The following is a 19,460-nucleotide window of genomic DNA, read 5'->3' as shown; positions in this document are numbered from 1 at the left end:
TTCTGTGAAATGAGAGTCTCACCTTCCTCCTTGAGCTCCTATGAGGAGGAAATGAGAGAATACACATAAAGCAGAAGTCAGCAGCAGGCACTCAACAGAAGGTGACTGCTGTGACTGTTTTGTAGTCAATGTTACAGTTGTTTTCAGTAAACAGTCGTCAAATTTTAATTTTCCTGTGGGGGAAAAAAGCTTAGCAGGGTCCAGTCATTTGGACGTCTCAGACCACTAAAATTTCAAAAACAACGGGGAGACCTAGAGGGAGCCGTCAAATTATTCTTTACAAAGTGAGTGTTATTAAAACCCACTAACAAATTTATCAGCACTATTATTTCACAGGGCTTCCCCTTGCTGCTCAGATGGTAAAGAATCTGCTGGCAATGCAGGAGACCCAGGTTCGACCCCTGGGTTGGGAAGATCCCCTGGAGAAAGGAATAGCATCTAATTTCGTATCAGAAAAAGCCCTTGAACATCCCCTAAAAAAGTGAAAGACAGTCTCAGAGTAAAGGAAATCAATCATTTCCAAGAAAGGACAGCTGGCAACTACACGACAAAATTATCCTTAATTTTTTTGTTTTGTCACTTACCAGTAAGCATTTAGGGACCAACACCAGTTTGCAAATTGGTGGCTGAACTTCCTAGCCTGATTCTTCATCCATAAATTAAGTTGCTTTATCTACCTCATGGGATTTTCATTCTACAAACACGAACAACTTGCTATTAAGCAGAGGAATTGAGATCAAACGAAGAGAGTAAATATATAAAAATACTATACACTGTGCCTTTTAATATTGCAAAGTACCGTTAAAATATACAGTATTGTTACAAAAAATACAAATAATATAAACTGATTCCTAAGAGGAAAAACATTTCCCATCCATTTTAATGGATCAGTCATTTTCTATACTCATGCTATCACAAAAGACATTCACAAGTTTCCAGAACGAAGACTATCCATAATTTTTCTTTAGAAGAGTCATATTTGTGAAAGAGCCCACAGTTCTCCCATTTTCTGTCTTGTGGGAAATGAGGACCTTACTTTTCTCTCAGATGGTATAGCTCTCAAGGGACAGTTCTTAAGCTAGAAATTGCTGCTATAATTACCAGTATGCAGAATCTGAATTCTTAGGAAGAAAATATAACAGGATCTAAAAGGTAGGTTTAGACACACAGCAAATTTTATTTCCTTATTTTTGAAAGTGTTCTAAGATTTTCCAGGGTTAAAATTTACTTTCACGTATGATGATTAATAATAAGACACCAAACTTAGAAAACAGACAGTTTTATAATTTTCACTGTTGCTTCTCGATCCAGTGAGAATAATTTCACAATGCAACACGTTTACACAGCTTTTTTGTCACTTTCTTTGGTTTCCGCTTCTTTAGGCAACAATGGCTCGATTTTTAGTAACAAACCTTCACTTGTTGAACTTCGAAGGAAAGCACGTACCACAAAAGGTCCTGAAAACAGAGACAAGAATCAATTCTCATTTTATTTCAAACACCTAATGAGCAAATACAAACATACAAAAAGAAACCTTATAGGATTCGTGTTATAGATTCACTTGAAAAGTACTGATATTATAGAACTATTATTTTAAATTATAACAAAGGGAAGACTGTTTCATTTCTAGAGAAGAAGGCAAACTAGTTGTACTAGAGTTTCAGTTCAGTTCAGTTCAGATGCTCAGTCATGTCTGACTCTTTGCGACCCGTGAAGCACACCAGGCCTCCCTGTCCATCACCAACTCCCGGAGTTCACTCAGACTCACGTCCATCGAGTCAGTGATGCCATCCAGCCATCTCATCCTCTGTCATCCCCTTCTCCTCCTGCCCCCAATCCCTCCCAGCACCAGAGTCTTTTCCAATGAGTCAACTCTTTGCATGAGGTGGCCAAAGTACTGGAGTTTCAGTTTTAGCGTCATTCCTTCCAAAGAAATCTCAGGGCTGATCTCCTTCAGAATGGACTGGTTGGATCTCCTTGCAGTCCAAGGGACTCTCAAGAGTCTTCTCCAACACCACACTTCAGAAGCATCAATTCTTCAGCTCTCAGCTTTCTTCACAGTCCAACTCTCACATCCATAAATGACCACTGGAAAACCATAGCCTTGAATAGATGCACTTTTGTTGACAAAGTAATGTCTCTGCTTTTGAATATGCTATTTAGGTTGGTCATAACTTTCCTTCCAAGGAGTAAGCGTCTTTTAATTTTATGGCTGCAGTCACCATTTGCAGTGATTTTGCAGCCCCCCAAAATAAAGTCTGACACTGTAACCACTGTTTCCCCATCTATTTCCCATGAAGTGATGGGACCAGATGCCATGATCTTCGTTTTCTGAATGTTGAGCTTTAAGCCAACTTTTTCACTCTCCTCTTTCACTTTCATCAAGAGGCTTTTTGGTTCCTCTTCACTTTCTGCCATAAGGGTGGTGTCATCTGCATATCTGAGGTGATTGATATTTCTCCCGGCAATCTTGATTCCAGCTTGTGCTTCTTCCAGCCCAGCGTTTCTCATTATGTACTCTGCATAGAAATTAAATAAGCAGTGTGACAATACACAGCCTTGACGTACTCCTTTTCCTATTTGGAACCAGTCTGTTGTTCCATGTCCAGTTTTAACTGTTGCTTCCTGACCTGCATACAAATTTCTCAAAAGGCAGGTCAGGTGATCTGGTATCCAGTCTCTTGAAGAATTTTCCACAGTTTATTGTGATCCACAGAGCCAAAGGCTTTGGCATAGTCAATAAAGCAGAAATAAATGTATTTCTGGAACGCTCTTGCTTTTTCGATGATTCAGCAGATGTTGGCCATTTGATCTTTGGTTCCTCTGCCCTTTCTAAAACCAGCTCGACTAGAGTTTACTAGAGATTTATCAATGAAACCACACATAATCACTAATAATTCATTTCTCTCTTCCAGAAGGTGATCATCTAGAATTTATTTTATTGCAACGACAACCATAAAGGGAGCAGGTGGTAATATTTACCTTAGATGGCAAGATTTCAATATTTATTTAGAACAGTCAGCACATATGCTACCTTTGTGTTACCAAACATTTTTTAGTCAAATTCCCTAAAAATTAAAAAAGCTTTTATAAAGATAATGTTAAGGGACGTCATTTAAAATGGCAAAGAGAAGATAACTACACTGCTTTTAAAGATTTACTATTCATCATTCTAGGGCTTCCCTGGTGGCTCAGTGGTAAAGAATCTGCCAGCAATGCAGGAGACCCAGTTCTATCCCTGGGTCGGGAAGATGCCCTGGAGAAGGGAATGAGAACCCACTCCAGTATTCTGGCCTGGAGAATCCCATGGACAGGAGAGTCTGGTGGGCTTCAGGCCATGGTATCACAAAGAGTCAGACATAACTGAGCGACTCACACACACACACACACACACACACACACACACACTCACACACACACACACACACACACTCATCATTCTATTCCTGCTATAGGCTCAGAGGTTTTTATACTGAAATCAAAGTTCTCCAAGACATAGAACAATCTATCTGATAGATAGAGTGCCTGATGAACTATGGACAGAGGTTCGTGACACTGTACAGGAGACAGGGATCAAGACGATTGCCATGGAAAAGAAATGCAAAAAAGCAAAATGGCTGTCTAGGGAGGCCTTACAATGAGCTGTGAAAACAAGAGAAGAGAAAACAAAGGAAAATAGGAAAGATATAAGCATCTGAATGCAGAGTTCCACAGAATAGCAAGAAGAGATAAGAAAGCCTTCCTCAGCGACCAATACAAAGAAATAGAGGAAAACAACAGAATGGGAAAGACTAGAAATTTCTTCAAGAAAATTAGATACCAAGGGAACATTTCATGCAAAGATGGGCTCGATAAAGGACAGAAATGGTAGGGACCTAACAGAAGCAGAAGACATTAAGAAGAGGTGGCAAGAATACACAGAAGAACTGTACAAAAAAGATCTTCATGACCAGATAATCACGATGGTGTGATCACTCACCTAGAGCCAGACATCCTGGAATGTGAAGTCAAGTGGGCCTTAGAAAGCATCACTACAAACAAAGCTGGTGGAGGTCACAGAATTCCAGTGGAGCTATTTCAAACCTTAAAAGATGATGCTGTGAAAGTGCTGCACTCAATATACCAGCAAATTTGGAAAATTCAGCAGTGGCCACAGGACTGGAAAAGGTCAGTTTTTATCTCAATCCCAAAGAAAGGCAATGTCAAAGAATGCTCAAACTACCGCACAATTGCACTCATCTCACATGCTAGTAAAGTCATGCTCAAACCCAGGCTTCAGCAATACGTGAACCGTGAACTTCCAGATGTTCAAGCTGGTTTTAGAAAAGGCAGGGGAATCAGAGATCAAATTGCCAACATCCGCTGGATCATGGAAAAAGCAAGAGAGTTCCAGAAAAACATCTATTATGCTTTATTGACTATGCCAAAGCCTTTGACTGTGTGGATCACAATCAACTGTGGAAAATTCTGAAAGAGATGGGAATACAGACCACCTGACCTGCCTCTTGAGAAACCTATATGCAGGTCAGGAAGCAACAGTTAGAACTGGACATGGAACAACAGACTGGTTCCAAATAGGAAAAGGAGTACGTCAAGGCTGTGTATTGTCACCCTGCTTATTTAACTTCTATGCAGAGTACATCATGAGAAACGCTGGGCTAGAAGAAGCACAAACTGGAATCAAGATTGCCGGGAGAAATATCAATAACGTCAGATATGCAGATGACACCACCCTTATGGCAGAAAGTGAAGAGGAACTAAAGAGCCTCCTGATGAAAGTGAAAGAGGAGAGTGAAAAAGTTGGCTTAAAGCTCAACATTCAGAAAACGAAGATCATGGCATCTGGTCCCATCACTTCATGGGAAATAGATGGGGAAACAGTGGTTACAGTGTCAGACTTTATTTTGGGGGGCTCCAAAATCACTGCAGATGGTGATAGCAGCCATGAAAGTAAAAGACGCTTACTCCTTGGAAGGAAAGTTATGACCAACCTAAATAGCATATTTAAAAGCAGAGACATTACTTTGCCAACAAAAGTGCATCTATTCAAGGCTATGGTTTTCCAGTGGTCATTTATGGATGTGAGAGTTGGACTGTGAAGAAAGCTGAGAGCTGAAGAATTGATGCTTTTGAAGTGTGGTGTTGGAGAAGACTCTTGAGAGTCCCTTGGACTGCAAGGAGATCCAACCGGTCCATTCTAAAGGAGATCAGCCCTGGGGTTTCTTTGTAAGGAATGATGCTAAAGCTGAAACTCCGGTACTTTGGCCACTTCATGCAAAGAGCTGACTCATTGGAAAAGACTCTGATGATGGGAGGGATTGGGGGCGGGAGGAGAAGGGGGCGACAGAGGATGAGATGGCTGGATGGCATCAGTGCCTCGATGGATGTGAGTCTGGGTGAACTCCGGAAGTTGGTGATGGACAGGGAGGCCTGGCGTGCTGCAATTCATGGGGTCGCAAAGAGGTGGACACTAATGAGTGACTGAACTGAACTGAACTGAACTGATGGTCATACTTAGCAGAACAGAATTAACATATTCACCAGTGGGTTTAACTCCCAAAGAAGGTTAAATATAGCCTAAGATTGTACTTTAATTATACATGTGGTTTATAAAACAAAATGTGACAGACTCCTATAACGGGAAGCCTGTAAGTACTGAGTCATTTGAGGGAAATAGACTCTTGATTGGTTTCAGTCAGCCACAAGAGAACACATTTTTGTGAATGGCAAGTGATACAGTGGGAATTATACATGTTCTGAGCTTATGACACAGCTGCTACATCAAGTTTCACTGTTCTCCATGAATCACCCCGTTTATAAAAAGTGTGATTCTTCTGACATGACTAAAACTTTGTCTCTTTTCCAAAATAAATAAGATAAAGAAAGCCAACTGCTAGTACCGGTGACAAAGTGAATGGTCTGGCTCACAATATGATCTATCTCACAAATGATTTTAGTTTCTGCTTAAACACTATTTTAAGTTTAACGCAATCTGTTACAGTTTTCTTTCAAATTTGATTACATTTAATGATAGAAATAATGTGGGAATTTATCAAGGCTTCACAGTGTATTCCCTATTACTGTTAAAGAGGTTTCCTCTCTAAACAAGTACAACTTATTAACAAGGATCAGGAATACTTTGGTGAATTCAATTGTATTGCTTTAACTCCTGGAAATATCACGTTACTATAGTTGCATATTAACTGGACTGTTTTAATATTTTACATTTTTAAAGCATCCCAGGATTATAGGAAATTCTAACCCCAGTGAACCACTTACCCAAATTCAGTGGTCTTTGCCTACAAACTTCATTGATAATGGCTTGTAGATTGGCAGCTATGTGGTCACTTGGCATATCCAGCTGAAAGAAAAGGATACATAACATTAATGATGTAAAAGTAAGACAACAGTACAATTTTTGGTAACAGTATCAATAGTTATTCCATACAGTTTTTTCAAATATTCAACTAATGCAAATTATCTACTAAGGGATTCTACTGTGAAAGAAAAAACTTCTAAAGCTCTTCTTTTAGAATGCTACGTTTATATGTCTCTACATGCAAGACTCAATTACCTTTTAGAACATATTACAGCACAGTATTTTGAAGTGGTTCCCACCTGTGATTCCTTGAATTCCAAATTTCCACAAAGCATATTGTTGGGTAGAATATACCATCCCTACCCGCCACTTCTCCATCCCAGGAATCAGTGATATTTTTTTCTTAAAGTTGTTAATTTATTTTTTAAAAGAAACTTAAGAAAATATTTAAAGTTAATGCTTTCAAAAGTCCAAAATGAAAGTCCTTGACTACACACATTCAGATAACACATATCTCACACAGAGACATTTCCAAGATGCTATGCTAACACTTTCTAACTGCAATAACGATTATCTTCCTACTTAGCAAAAGCTACAGTAAGTCCTATATAGTGAATGAGCCCTATTAATAAAACACCTAACCCAGCATGCATCTTTGGAAAGTCCTAGGGTTTCTCATTCAAAATTCAATGCATGTTATTCTCTTAAATATGCCACTAAAAATCAATTCTGTTACAGTCCTATGTTTAAAGGATTTTGCAATTTGTCAAATGAATACAGTTTTTAAAATTCATTTAAAACTTGTAATAGTGTAATTGGTAAAAATTACACAGTAAGAATTCAAGATCAAACAAGAATTCTATTTCCCAATGACTCTTGAAACCACTGTGAGAAATGTGGTACATAAGTATATAAAGAATTCCTCCTGAAAAGAAAATTTTTCTCATCATCATCAGACAATATTTATTCAACATGCACTTGGGTATGATACAGTATCAAACCCTAAATGAGAAGGTCTGGACATTATTGGAGGAATTTTCATTTTATGCCAATCCATAAGTGGGAGGTTTGAGAGGGGAGAAAAAAGAAAATCAAGCAATGCTTAGTTCTCCTTATTAAATCCATAGACCTTACAGACATTAAATTCCATCAAAGCAAGTAGTTCACTGACAAACAAGGTACCGTACATTTGCTATGGCAGAAAAAGAAAACAAAACATGTAGAGTATCAACACGTGTCTTTTCATTCGTCTCTTAATTCTCCCCTTCACCTCAAAAGGTCCTTCTTTCTATTATCAACTGAAGTAACCAACACTGCTCTAAGGAATTGATTTATCCTTTGTAAAGATCTATTGTTGTTCTTTAGCCACTAGGTCGTTTCCTATGGACTGCAGCCCGCCAGGCTCCTCTCTCCATGGCATTTCCCAGGCAAGAATACTGGAGTGGGTTGCCATTTCTTTCTCTCAGGGATCTTCCTGACTCAGGGATCAAACTCGCGTCTCCTGCTAGGCAGGCAGATTCTTTACCACTGAGCCACCAGGGAAGCCCACAAAGACCTATAGCTACCTCAAATTTGGGAAAGTAATAGATACAAGAAAAAGCAAGAGGTCCAAATACCTTCCTTAACAGTTACAAGCTAGACTGCTGGACATTGTATACTACACTCAGATGTTTGTGACTATACTTTCTGCAGACCTATACGGCCATTCCTACTGTAAACTAACAACATAGGCTCCAGAAATGCAAAACAGATGCCCTCAATGATTTCATAAAATCTTAACATACATAAACTGTTTTAAAATACAGCTTACACTTTTGTCCAAATTTTAGCACCTCTAATCGTTAATGCTATCAGCTCAGTCGCTCAGTCGTGTCCAATTCTTTGTGACCCCATGAACTGCAGCACCCCAGGCCTCCCTGTCCATCACCAACTCCTGGAGTTCACTCAGACTCACGTACATCGAGTTGGTGATGCCATCCAGCCTTCTCATCCTCTGTTGCCCACTTCTCCTCTTGCCCCCGATACCTCCCAGCATCAGGGTCATTGGAAAACAATGAGTCAACACTTCGCATGAGGTGGCCAAAGTACTGGAGCTTCAGCTTTAGCATCATTCCTTCCAAAGAAATCCCAGGGTTGATCTCCTTCAGAATGGACTGGTTGGATCTCCTTGCAGTCCAAGGGACTCTCAACAGTCTTCTCCAACACCACACTTCAAAAGCATCAATTCTTCAGTGCTCAGCTTTCTTCACAGTCCAACTCTCACATCCATATGTAACCACAGGAAAAACCATAGCCTTGACTAGACGGACCTTTGTTGGCAAAGGAATGTCTCTGCTTTTGAATATGCTATTTAGGTTGGTCATAACTTTCCTTCCAAGGAGTAAGCATCTTTTAATTTCATGGCTGCAATCACCATGTGCAGTCATTTTGGAGCCCCCAAAAATAAAGTCTGACACTGTAACCACTGTTTCCCCATCTATTTCCCATGAAGTGATGGGACCAGATGCCATGATCTTCGTTTTCTGAATGTTGAGCTTTAAGCCAACTTTTTCACTCCCCCCTTTCACTTTCATCAAGAGGCTTTTTAGTTCCTCTTCACTTTCTGCCATAAGGGTGGTGTCATCTGCATATCTGAGGTGATTGATGTTTCTTTCTCCTGGCAATCTCCATTTCAGCTGTGCTTCTTCCAGCCGAGTGTTTCTCATGATGTAATCGGCATAGAAGTTAAATAAGCAGGGTGACAATACACAGCCTTGACGTACTCCTTTTCCTATATGGAGCCAGTCTGTTGTTCCATGTCCAGTTCTAACTGTTGCTTCCTGACCTGCATATACGTTTCTCAAGAGGCAGGTCAGGTGGTCTGGTATTCCCATCTCTTTCAGAATCTTCCACAGTTTATTGTGATCCACACAGTCCAAGGCTTTGGCATAGTCAATAAAGCAGAAGTAGATGTTTTTCTGGAACTCTCTTGCTTTTTCCATGATCCAGTGCCTGTTGGCAATTTGATGTCTGATTCCTCTGCCTTTTCTAAAACCAGCTTGAACATCTGGAAGTTCATGGTTCACGTATTGCTCAAGCCTGGCTTAGAGAATTTTGAGCATTACTTTATTAGCAGGTGAGATGAGTGCAATTGTGCAGTAGTTTGAATATTCTTTGGCATTGTCTTTCTTTGGGATTGGAATGAAAACGGACCTTTTCCAGTCCCGTGGCCACTGCTGAATTTTCCAAATTTGCTGGCATATTGAGTGCAGCACTTTCACAGCATCATCTTTCAGGATTTGAAATAGCTCCACTGGAATTCCATGACCTCCACTAGCTTTGCTCGTAGTGATGCTTTCGAAGGCCCACTTGACTTCACATTCCAGGATGTCTGGTTCTAGGTGAGTGATCACACCGTTGTGATTATCTGGGTCGTGAAGATCTTTTCTGTACAGTCCTTCTGTGTATTCTTGTCCTTAGTCTTTCATAGTTAGTACTATGTCCTCTACTAAATCTTAAAATAAATATAGTCACACATCTCACTTTACTTTTTATTTTAAATATTGTATAAAATTATGAAAAAGTTGTATGTTTTATGAGTATGCTGCTGCTGCTGCTAAGTCACTTCAGTCGTGTCCAACACTGTGCGACCCCATAGACGGCAGCCCACCAGGCTCCCCTGCCCTGTCCTATGCGACCCCATAGATGGCAGCCCACAAGGCTCCTCCATCCCCCAGGCTCTCCACGCAAGAACACTTGGGTGGGTTGCCATTTTCTTTTCCAATTCATGAAACTGAAAAGTCAAAGTGAAGTCACTCAGCTCTTAGCAACCCTATGAACTGCAGCCTACCAGGCTCCTCTGTCCATGGGATTTTCCAGGCAAGAGTACTGGAGTGGGTTGCCAGGTTTCTCATTGCAGTGACTTCTCTTGTAGCAGAATACACACTCTAGGGTGTGTGGGCTCAGTAGTAGTGGCACGTGGGCTCAGTAGTTGCAGCTCCCAGGCTCCAGAGCACAGACTCAAAAGTTGTGGTACATGGGCTTAGCTGCTCCATGGCATGTGAGATCTTCCCGGATCAGGACCTGAACCTGGGTCTCCTACACTGGTAGGTGGATTCTTTACCAGTGAGCTATCAGGGAAGCCCCCATTAATGTTTTTAAGAAAAGACTGATTTACTGAATCCTACCTTCTGCTTTCATCCTTATTATATCAGAAATAACTCGCTAAGCACACTAAGGCCTTTCTAAGTGGTTTAGTGAGTAAAGAATCTGCCTACAATGCAGGAGACACAGGAGACGCAGGTTTGATCCCTGGGTCGGGAAGATCTCCTGGAGGAGGAAATGGCAACCCACTCCAGTATTCTTGCCTGGAGAATACCATAGACAGAGGAGTTTGGCAGGCTACACAGTCCATGAGGATGCAAAGAGTTGGACATAACTGAGCATGCACTTATCTTCTAAGCACACCAGACAGACAACTTCGCAAAGATGTCAGCGTGGTGGCTCAGTGGATATAGGTAAACTTCATTTCTTTGACTCTCAGATTTTCCTCTATCCATGCAATCGTAACTTCTGCTTTCAATCACTTTCTACCATTATGGGAGAACTAAAACAACTGTGATTCTTAACCACTTTTTGTCCCTTTGAGATACAGATACATGCAGGACAAAATGTAGTCATGAGACTGTCTGAGGCTGTGATTCTTAAACTTTTTTCGGTTACCAAATCTTGCTCCAGAATAAGGTACTCAGGCACACAAAAATTTTAGCTCATGTTTTTAGGGTCTTCAAGGATTCTTAGGTTAAGAGAAAGAGGAGGAGAGAAGAAAAGCTCCTGAGGAAAGGGTCTCAGTTAAAAGGAACCCTTGGGCCACACCTGGAGAACTACCAATGTTGGAAGTCAGCTCAAATACTTTGAAAGACTAAGGACAAGAGTATGGAAAAAGGATTCAACTTAATTGTCTACATTTTACAGGGGACGGACCTAAAAAGAAAAGCAAAGTATGTGCACACAATTCTTAAACACTCCTGTGTTCCTCCTAAAGTGGCCCGCTTCTGTCACTGTAAATGTTCCAACAGCCTCTAGATGACTGATCATCTCTAACTGGAAACTGCAGAGAGAACTGCTGCTTTGAATAAGCACTTGTTAGAACATCTGACCTTCCAAATCTCTTCCAAGTGCAATGATCTAGGATCATACACAGGGTAGCCTGGCAGTGGTTTCTGCAAGTGGGCCAACACTCCTAATTCCCTTGATTCCTGAAGGTTTAAAGCAAGAAAAAGAAGACCGTCTGTATTTCCTACACAATATCAAGGAAAGTGATAGCAGCAGCAGTAGTGGTAGTGGTCGGGGTGGTAGTAGAGGTAGTAGAAATAGAGCAGCTCTATTTATTGGGTGCTTACTCTAAGCCAACTCTATTCTAAGCACTTACACATTCTCACTTATTTCTCCCAAACATCCTAAAGATGGGTCCCATTATCGTTTTCCTTTTACAATTAGAAACTGAGACTTAGAAAACTTTGTAACTTATTCAAAAGCAGCCTGATGATAAAGAGTGGTCCAGCAGCTATGTGCATGAGCTCTAAAGGCAGAGAAATGTAACTCTGAAACCCACTTCCACTGCTTACTAGCTTGTGACCCTGGGCTAGAAAGTGATGGTAATCCTTATGAAAACTGAAGTATCCGTTCTCTGGAAAACACAAATGACTTGTTATAAACTAAGGAAAGAAAAAGAGAAAACTAAGTGAAATACTGAAAGGAAAAGAATACGCATTTAAGTGGGAAAAATGCAAATTTTTCTTTCTGCCGAATGAATCCTTTTCTACATTCCCAGCTTTTAGATGTTCACAGCACACAATCTAGCAACATTCACTTGGCCTTCACTCTTTGTTGAGCATTGACTGGGGCCTAGGAATGGAAAGATGAGGAAGACACAAATCTTACCATCAAGGAGCTTACCATGTGGTCACTAAAATACAACGTTGACAGGTGCCACTCAAACTAAATGAACAAAGTGCCACAAGGGTACAGAAGGAGAAGTGACTGTGACAGGGAAGGCCTCACAAAGGTGATATTTAAATGGAGGCTTAAAGGATGAAGAGTTCTGAAGACAAACAGGATCTACTAGGCAGAGGGAGGAGCACACGGTACTGTGAGAACAGGTGGTTCAGGCGACCAGGAGGCATCTCACTGCCCAGGGTTGGTTGCAAACTCAAATGACTCCAGTGGCCAGAGCTGGTAACATGCACGACTGAAGCAGACCAGGTTTGAGTGCATGTGCATATATGACCTGCAGGACACAGGCTGTGCAGAGGTGAACAGCACTGCCCCACAGGGAGGAGGCAGTGGCCACTCAGTGCTAACAAAATGTTACACTGAGGTCTCTGGGGCCAGTTTATCAGAACTCTTGACTCATCAAGAATAACAAGGAATCTGGATTTCTGGGTGATATCATCTAGTTTTTAAATGCTGAATCAATAAAATAAAACAAGTCTGGGAGCCAAACTCAGCCAATTTGCAACGCCAGACATCAAGTTACATCACTGAAAATAACAGGAAACCCTGAATTTGAACTTGGCATAGTGATTTGAGACGACACTGTAAAAAGATTTGAATCTATAGCTAAAGATTTTAGAATGTGTGCATCCTAAGTCGCCTCCCTTGTTTCTGATTCTTTGCGACCTCATGGACTGTAGCCCACCAGGCTCCCCCGTCCATGGGATTCTCCAGGCAAGAATACTGGAGTGGGCTGCCTTGCCCTCCCTCCTCCAGGGGATCTTCCAGACCCAGGGACTGAACCTGCATCTCTTATGCCTCCTGCATTGGCAGGTGGGTTCTTTACCACTAGCACTACCTGGGAAGCCCTAAAGATTTTAGACTATATTCTGTCAACCATGAGAAGCTACTTAATGTTTATAAGTAAACAACTGGTATTTCTGAGCTATATTTTAGAAAGAATTTTAAAGGAAGGGTGTATAACAGGAACTGCCAGACTTTTCTCTATAACTGGTCAGAGAGAAAATATCTGGGGCTTTGCAGGCCAAATGGGCTGTCACAAATACTCAATTCTGCTGTTGTGGTGCAAAAGTCATCCTAGAGAATGCATGAACGATGACCACAGCTGCGCTTAAGAAAGTGTAACTTACAGAAACAGCTGTAGAGCTGGGAGGGTCCCACAGACCACAGTCTGCAGACCCCTGGTGAGGAAGACAGACCAAAGGATGCCTGGGAAAGTAGTGGCCAAAAGAAACCATTCATCATCGCTACAACAGAAATGATTTTTGTTTTGTGTGTTTAACAGAAACCTTTGTTGGGTGCTGATAGACTTTCAATGTATCCTACAATGCATCTACTTATGCAGATGAGGCAAAAAAATGTTTTTTTCAAGCTAAGAATTGAACTGCCATTTAAAATAAAAGTAGGAAAAATGCTCAGCAACTGTTCTGACAACTGCCGCAAATTTTACATACACACTTGAAACAAGATATTGCATGCGGCCTTTCTGGAAGTTTGTTCAGGACTGATGACCAGAGTCTACATCTGAAAGCAAAAAAGGCATTTAATGCCCTATATTCTTGGCCTTCCCAGGTGGCACTAGTGGAAAAGAACTCAGCTGCCAATGCAGAAGATATGAGACGCAAGTTTGATCCCTTGGTCACGAAGATCTCTTGGAGGAGGGTATGTCCAGTATTATTGCCTGGAAAATTCCATGGACGGAGGAGCCTGGCGGGCTACAGTCTATGGGGTCACCAGAAGTCAAACATGACTTAGCACACATGCTTGCATCCACACTCTATATTCTAAAGAAAGATGCCAACAATTAAGGTCATAATATTTTCACCATAATCAACAACCATGCAAAGCAACAGCAGGCCAAGAGGCAAGGCTCCAAGAAGCTCCTGTGTGGACTGGGGGCACTGCCAGAAGAGGGAACTGGTGGTTGAACAAACATATGCCTGAAGGACATCAAATCAGTAAGAGCTGGTCAGAGGAGTAGCGACAACCAAAGCGGGGCCACAAACACAAGCAGGTAAGTTGCTTCTACTCCCTTTGTTAAGCCGTTACACAGGGGAGTTATGCCTGGAACCTGCAGTGGAGCGAGGCGTTTACAGCTGTATTGAGTCACTGCCACACTCTAGTCTAGAGCGGAAGAAGGTGTGAATGAAATTTTAATAAGCCCTCCCCGCTTCAGAGCATGAGCCATAAAAGCCTGGTTCCAACTTGAACAAGGAAAAGCTTTGGATATGAGATCAGAGTTTTGAACTGGATCTCACTGCACTTTTAATTTCTGAATTAGATCACTGGAATTATGCCTGTCACTCACCTCACATGCCTGTGTATAAGACAGAAGCGAAACTGCATAGCACGCTAGGAATCGAGGAGTGGGGAAGACTATTTCATGGTTGCACTTCACTAAATTCAGACTTTTCAACAGGGCTGTACATTTACACACAGACGTATTCTGTGCACACGAAAAATGTGAATATACGTTCACAGGAATGACGGTTATAATAATAACTTATGGTGACCAGTGGTTAAGAATCTACCTTCCAATGAAGGTGGCATGGGTTAGATCCCTGGTCAGAGAGCTAAGATCTCACCCGCTGTGGAGCAACTAGGCCCACGCGCCGCAACTACTACGCCCATGCCACAACTGGAGAGAAGCTGACTGGCTGCAACAAAAGATTCCATAAGCCACAGTGAAGATGCTGTGTGTGGCAACTGTAATATTAGTAAGACCCAGCACACCCAAATAAACAAACAAGTGATGCTGGAAAAAACTTAAACGGCCCCAAAGAAGGACTGAGGTTGAATCAATTATGATATATCCACAAGATACTACTATGAAAATAAAGCTTTGCAAGAATTTTAATAATTTTGGAAAATATTCAAGATACACTATTTAAGGAGAAGACAAAATTCAGTATATAGTATAACAGTAATTACATAAACAAGAAATAAACACATAGTGCCTTGCAAATCTCCTCCTTTTTCCTAAAGCCCTGATGACACGAATAAGGGAGATGGTGATGAACAGGGAGGCCTGGCGTGCTGTGATTCATGGGGTCACAAAGAGTCCGACACGACTGAGCGACTGAACTGAACTGAACTGAACTAACACATACACACAAAATACACGCATAGAGAAGGAGCAATAATGAACAGTACTAAAATGTTACCAACTGCAATTTTAAAATGTTATAATCTTATTTATGCTATTTGGTATCTTTCAAATATTATATACATGTTACCACTTGTTAATTACAACAACAAAAAAAGAACACTAGGTTTAGCTTAGCATTTTAAATTATAAAACTAGTCCCTTACAATGGTGAAAAAATGAAAGGCATACTTTATCTCTTCGTGTTTCCTTCAAACAAAATAAAATCCATTCTCACTGTTGGTACTGAGAGACCCCCCCCCCACCCCCACCGAGCAACGGGCTTATACATATTGATAATCATATTTAACTGAAAGACAGTAAAATTGACCTTTTCAGGGTGTACAGTACTATCAATTTTAACTCATGCAAACTCTGAGCAACCGCCATCACAATACTACACACAGAACCAAAACCCCTCCCTCACGTGACCTCCCTTAGCCATTCGTGATTCCTGGCAACTAGCGACTTGTCACGATGGCTTCGTTTTTTCTAAAAGATCATACAGATGGAATAACATGTAACCTTTCCCTCCTCCAAAATTTAAAAAAACTGTGGTAAATATACATAAAACTTACCATTTTAACCATTCTGAAGCGCGCAGTTTCAGTGGCATTAAGCCCTTCACGTTGTTGTGCGGCTCTGACCATCTTACCTCCAGTACTTGTTCTATCTTCCACGTCTAAAACTCTGTATCCATTCAACACTGACTTCCAATTCCCTTCAACCATAAGCCCCTGACAACCACCGTTCTGTTTTCTGTCTCTGTGAATTTAACTGCTCTAAGCAGCTCATATAATATTTGAAATCACATATTTGTCCTTTTGCGACTGGCTTATTTCATTTAGCATAATGTCTCCAAGTTTCATTCATGTTGTAGCAAATATCAGCATTTCCTCCCTTTTTAAGGCTGAATAATATTCTATTGTATGTACATACACATTCTGTCCATCCACCCATCCTTTGACACTTGTGAACCACACTGCTATGAATATACATATATCTATCTATGTCCCTGCTTTCAGGTCTACATGTATGTATCTGTAAGCGGAACTGATGGATCTTATGGTAAGTATGTTTAATTTTTTGAGGAACCACCATACCATCTTCCACAGCTCCTACACCACTTCACATCCCCACCAGCACTGCACCAGGCTTCCCACTTCTCCATATTCTCACCAGCACTAATCTCTGCTTTTCTGATAACAGCCATTTCAATAGGCATAATACAGTATCTCCTTTTGATTTTAATTTGCATTTTCTTGATGCTAATGATGCTGAGTATCTTCATGTGTTTACTGGCCATTGTGCATCTTATTTGGAGAAGTGAAAAAAGTGAAAGTGTTGGTCGCTCAGTCGTGTCCAACTCTTTGTAACCCCATGGATTGTAGCCCGCCAGGCTCCTCTGTTCATGGAATTCTCCAGGTAAGAATACTGGAGTGGGTAGCCATTCCCTTCTCCAGGGGATCTTTCCAACCCATGTATTCAAATCCTTTGCTCATTTTATTTGTCTTTTTATTATTAAGGTATAAGAGTACTTTATATTTTAGCTATGCTTTTTATCACATATACACACACACACACACACACACACACACACGCACATATAGTTTGCAGATATTTTCTGCCATTCAGTGGGTTGCCATCTCATTCTGTCCATAGCATCCTTTGATGCACAAGAGTCTTATGCATTTGATAAAATACAATTTATGTCTTTTGTTGCCTATGCTTTTGGTGTCAGTATGTTACTTTATTTTTTATTTTTACTTTATTTTACTTTACAATACTGTATTGGTTTTGCCATACATTGATATGAATCCACCACGGGTGTACATGTGATCCCAAACATGAACCCCCCTCCCTTCTCCCTCCCCACAACATCCCTCTGGGTCATCCCCGTGCACCAGGCCCAAGCATGCTGTATCCTGCATTGGACATAGACTGGTGATTCGATTCTTACATGATAGTATACATGTTTCAATGCCATTCTCCCAAATCATCCCACCCTCTCCCTCTCCCTCAGAGTCCAAAAGTCCGCTATACACATCTGTGTCTTTTTTGCTGTCTTGCATACAGGGTCATCACTGCCATCTTTCTAAATTCCATATATATGTGTTAGTATACTGCATTGGTGTTTTTCTTTCTGGCTTACTTCACTCTGTATAATCGGCTCCAGTTTCATCCATCTCATCAGAACTGATTTAAATGTATTCTTTTTAACGGCTGAGTAATTAATACTCCATTGTGTATATGTACCACAGCTTTCTTATCCATTCATCTGCTGATGGACATCTAGGTTGTTTCCATGTCCTGGCTATTATAAACAGTGCTGTGATGAACATTGGGGTACATGTGTCTCTTTCAATTCTGGTTTCCTCGGTGTGTATGCCCAGCAGTGGGATTGCTGGGTCATAAGGCAGCTCTATTTGCAATTTTTTAAGGAATCTCCACACTGTTTTCCATAGTGGTTGTACCAGTCTGCATTCCCACCAACAGTGTAGGAGGGTTCCCTTTTCTCCACACCCTCTCCAGCATTTATTGCTTGCAGATTTTTGGACTGCAGACATTCTGACTGGTGTGAAGTGGTACCTCATTGTGGTTTTGATTTGCATTTCTCTAATAATGAGTGATGTTGAGCATCTTTTCATGTGTTTGTTAGCCATCCGTATGTCTTCTTTGGAGAAATGTCTATTTAGTTCTTTGGCCCATTTTTTGATTTTTAAAAATATGGAACGCTTCACGAATTTGCATGTCATCCTTGCGCAGGGGCCATGCTAATCTTCTCTGTATCATTCCAATTTTAGTATACGTGCTGCCGAAGCGAGCACAGTATGTTACTTTCTGAGACTACTTTCCATCAGGTTACAGTATGCAACCTTTTGAGAAAATGTCCTAAATTATTGTGTCTATCAATTGTTCACATGTTCTTTTAAATCACTGAGTAGTATTCCATTACACAGATGTATTGGAGGGTTTTTTTTTAAAGTCATTCATGTATAGAAGGATAACTGGGTTTTTTCCATTTTTTGATAATTATCAATACAGTTCCTACAAATATTTGTGTGGTTATCTATTTGTGTGAATGTTATGTTCTGATTTCATCATAAATGTTTCAACTCTATGGGAATGGAATGGGTAGACCTTACAGTAAATATATGTTTAGCTTTACAAGTTACTATCAAACTGTTTCTAGAGTGGCTGTACTATTTTGTATTCCTACCATCACTATATGAGTTTGTCTGTTATCTTGCCATTTTTTAAAAAGTAATTTTCTGCACAATACTTCCTCCTTTCCTTTTGAGATGTCAATGATACGAAAGTTAGAGCTTTGTTGTCGTTCCATAGGGCCTTGATGCTCTTTCCCCCTCCCCAATCTTTCATCTCTGTTTTTTAGACTACGTAATTTTTATGATTTATCTTCAAGTTCTCTGACTCTTTCCTCTGTCACTTCCATTAATTTCATCTCCAAGAGTTTCTACATTAATTCTTCTGAGATCCCTTTCCTAAGTTCCCCTCTCTTGTAGATAAATGAGTACTTTCTGATTCCCTGGGGCTCTCCCTTTTCAGCACTCTGCCCAGAAAGCTGAGGTTTTATTTACACTTTGCCTCTTACTTTCTCCAAGTGTTCAGGCAGTGGGGGCCAACTGGCAGGAAGTCAGAGAAAATAAGAACAGGTTGCACGTCTCAACCTCTCATGACCATAGATCCTCCAACAGAAACGAAGGCAACCCCCTTCCTCAGCTTTAGATACCTATGTCTTCCTCTGTGCCCACTATCACCGTTAGGAGCCATAATCTCTACGTTCCAAGCCTGAGGTTGAGGGCTTCTCTTAGAGCCCTCCTGGGGCTCTCTCTGTCCACAATGATGTCCACTGCCTGGTCCCACACTATGTTGAGACCAGGCCATGTGACAACACAAATGGAAAAATGGAAAACTCACCCCCAGTCTGGTGGCATTTCAAAGTTTGGTCTTTCCTAATTCTCTTGCTACTTTTTACTATTC

At 40.9% G+C, this 19,460-nt stretch overlaps 1 protein-coding gene and 1 non-coding gene across 2 annotated transcripts in view; both read right to left on the bottom strand.

Annotated features, from left to right (window-relative positions):
- Positions 1–1,153: 1,153 nt before the first annotated feature.
- The window catches only part of MRPL1 (mitochondrial ribosomal protein L1), a 70,060-nt gene continuing 51,753 nt past the window's right edge, over positions 1,154–19,460 (bottom strand). The window contains exons 8-9 of the mRNA XM_012180235.4: positions 6,280–6,361; positions 1,154–1,457 (exon numbers count right to left, since the gene is read on the bottom strand). Of these exons, the coding sequence (XP_012035625.2) occupies positions 1,339–1,457; positions 6,280–6,361 (201 nt within the window). The 3' untranslated portion in view covers positions 1,154–1,338. The remainder of the gene's footprint in view (positions 1,458–6,279; positions 6,362–19,460) is intronic.
- LOC114115480 (U6 spliceosomal RNA) lies at positions 18,180–18,286 on the bottom strand. The gene has a single exon (XR_003589817.1). It is a non-coding gene; the product is annotated as a U6 spliceosomal RNA (small nuclear RNA).

Source organism: Ovis aries, chromosome 6 (assembly GCF_016772045.2).
Source record: "Ovis aries strain OAR_USU_Benz2616 breed Rambouillet chromosome 6, ARS-UI_Ramb_v3.0, whole genome shotgun sequence".
Classification (NCBI taxonomy): Eukaryota; Metazoa; Chordata; class Mammalia; order Artiodactyla; family Bovidae; genus Ovis; species Ovis aries.
Note: the sequence above shows the minus strand (reverse complement) of the source record. Positions and strands in the feature narration are given on the sequence as shown.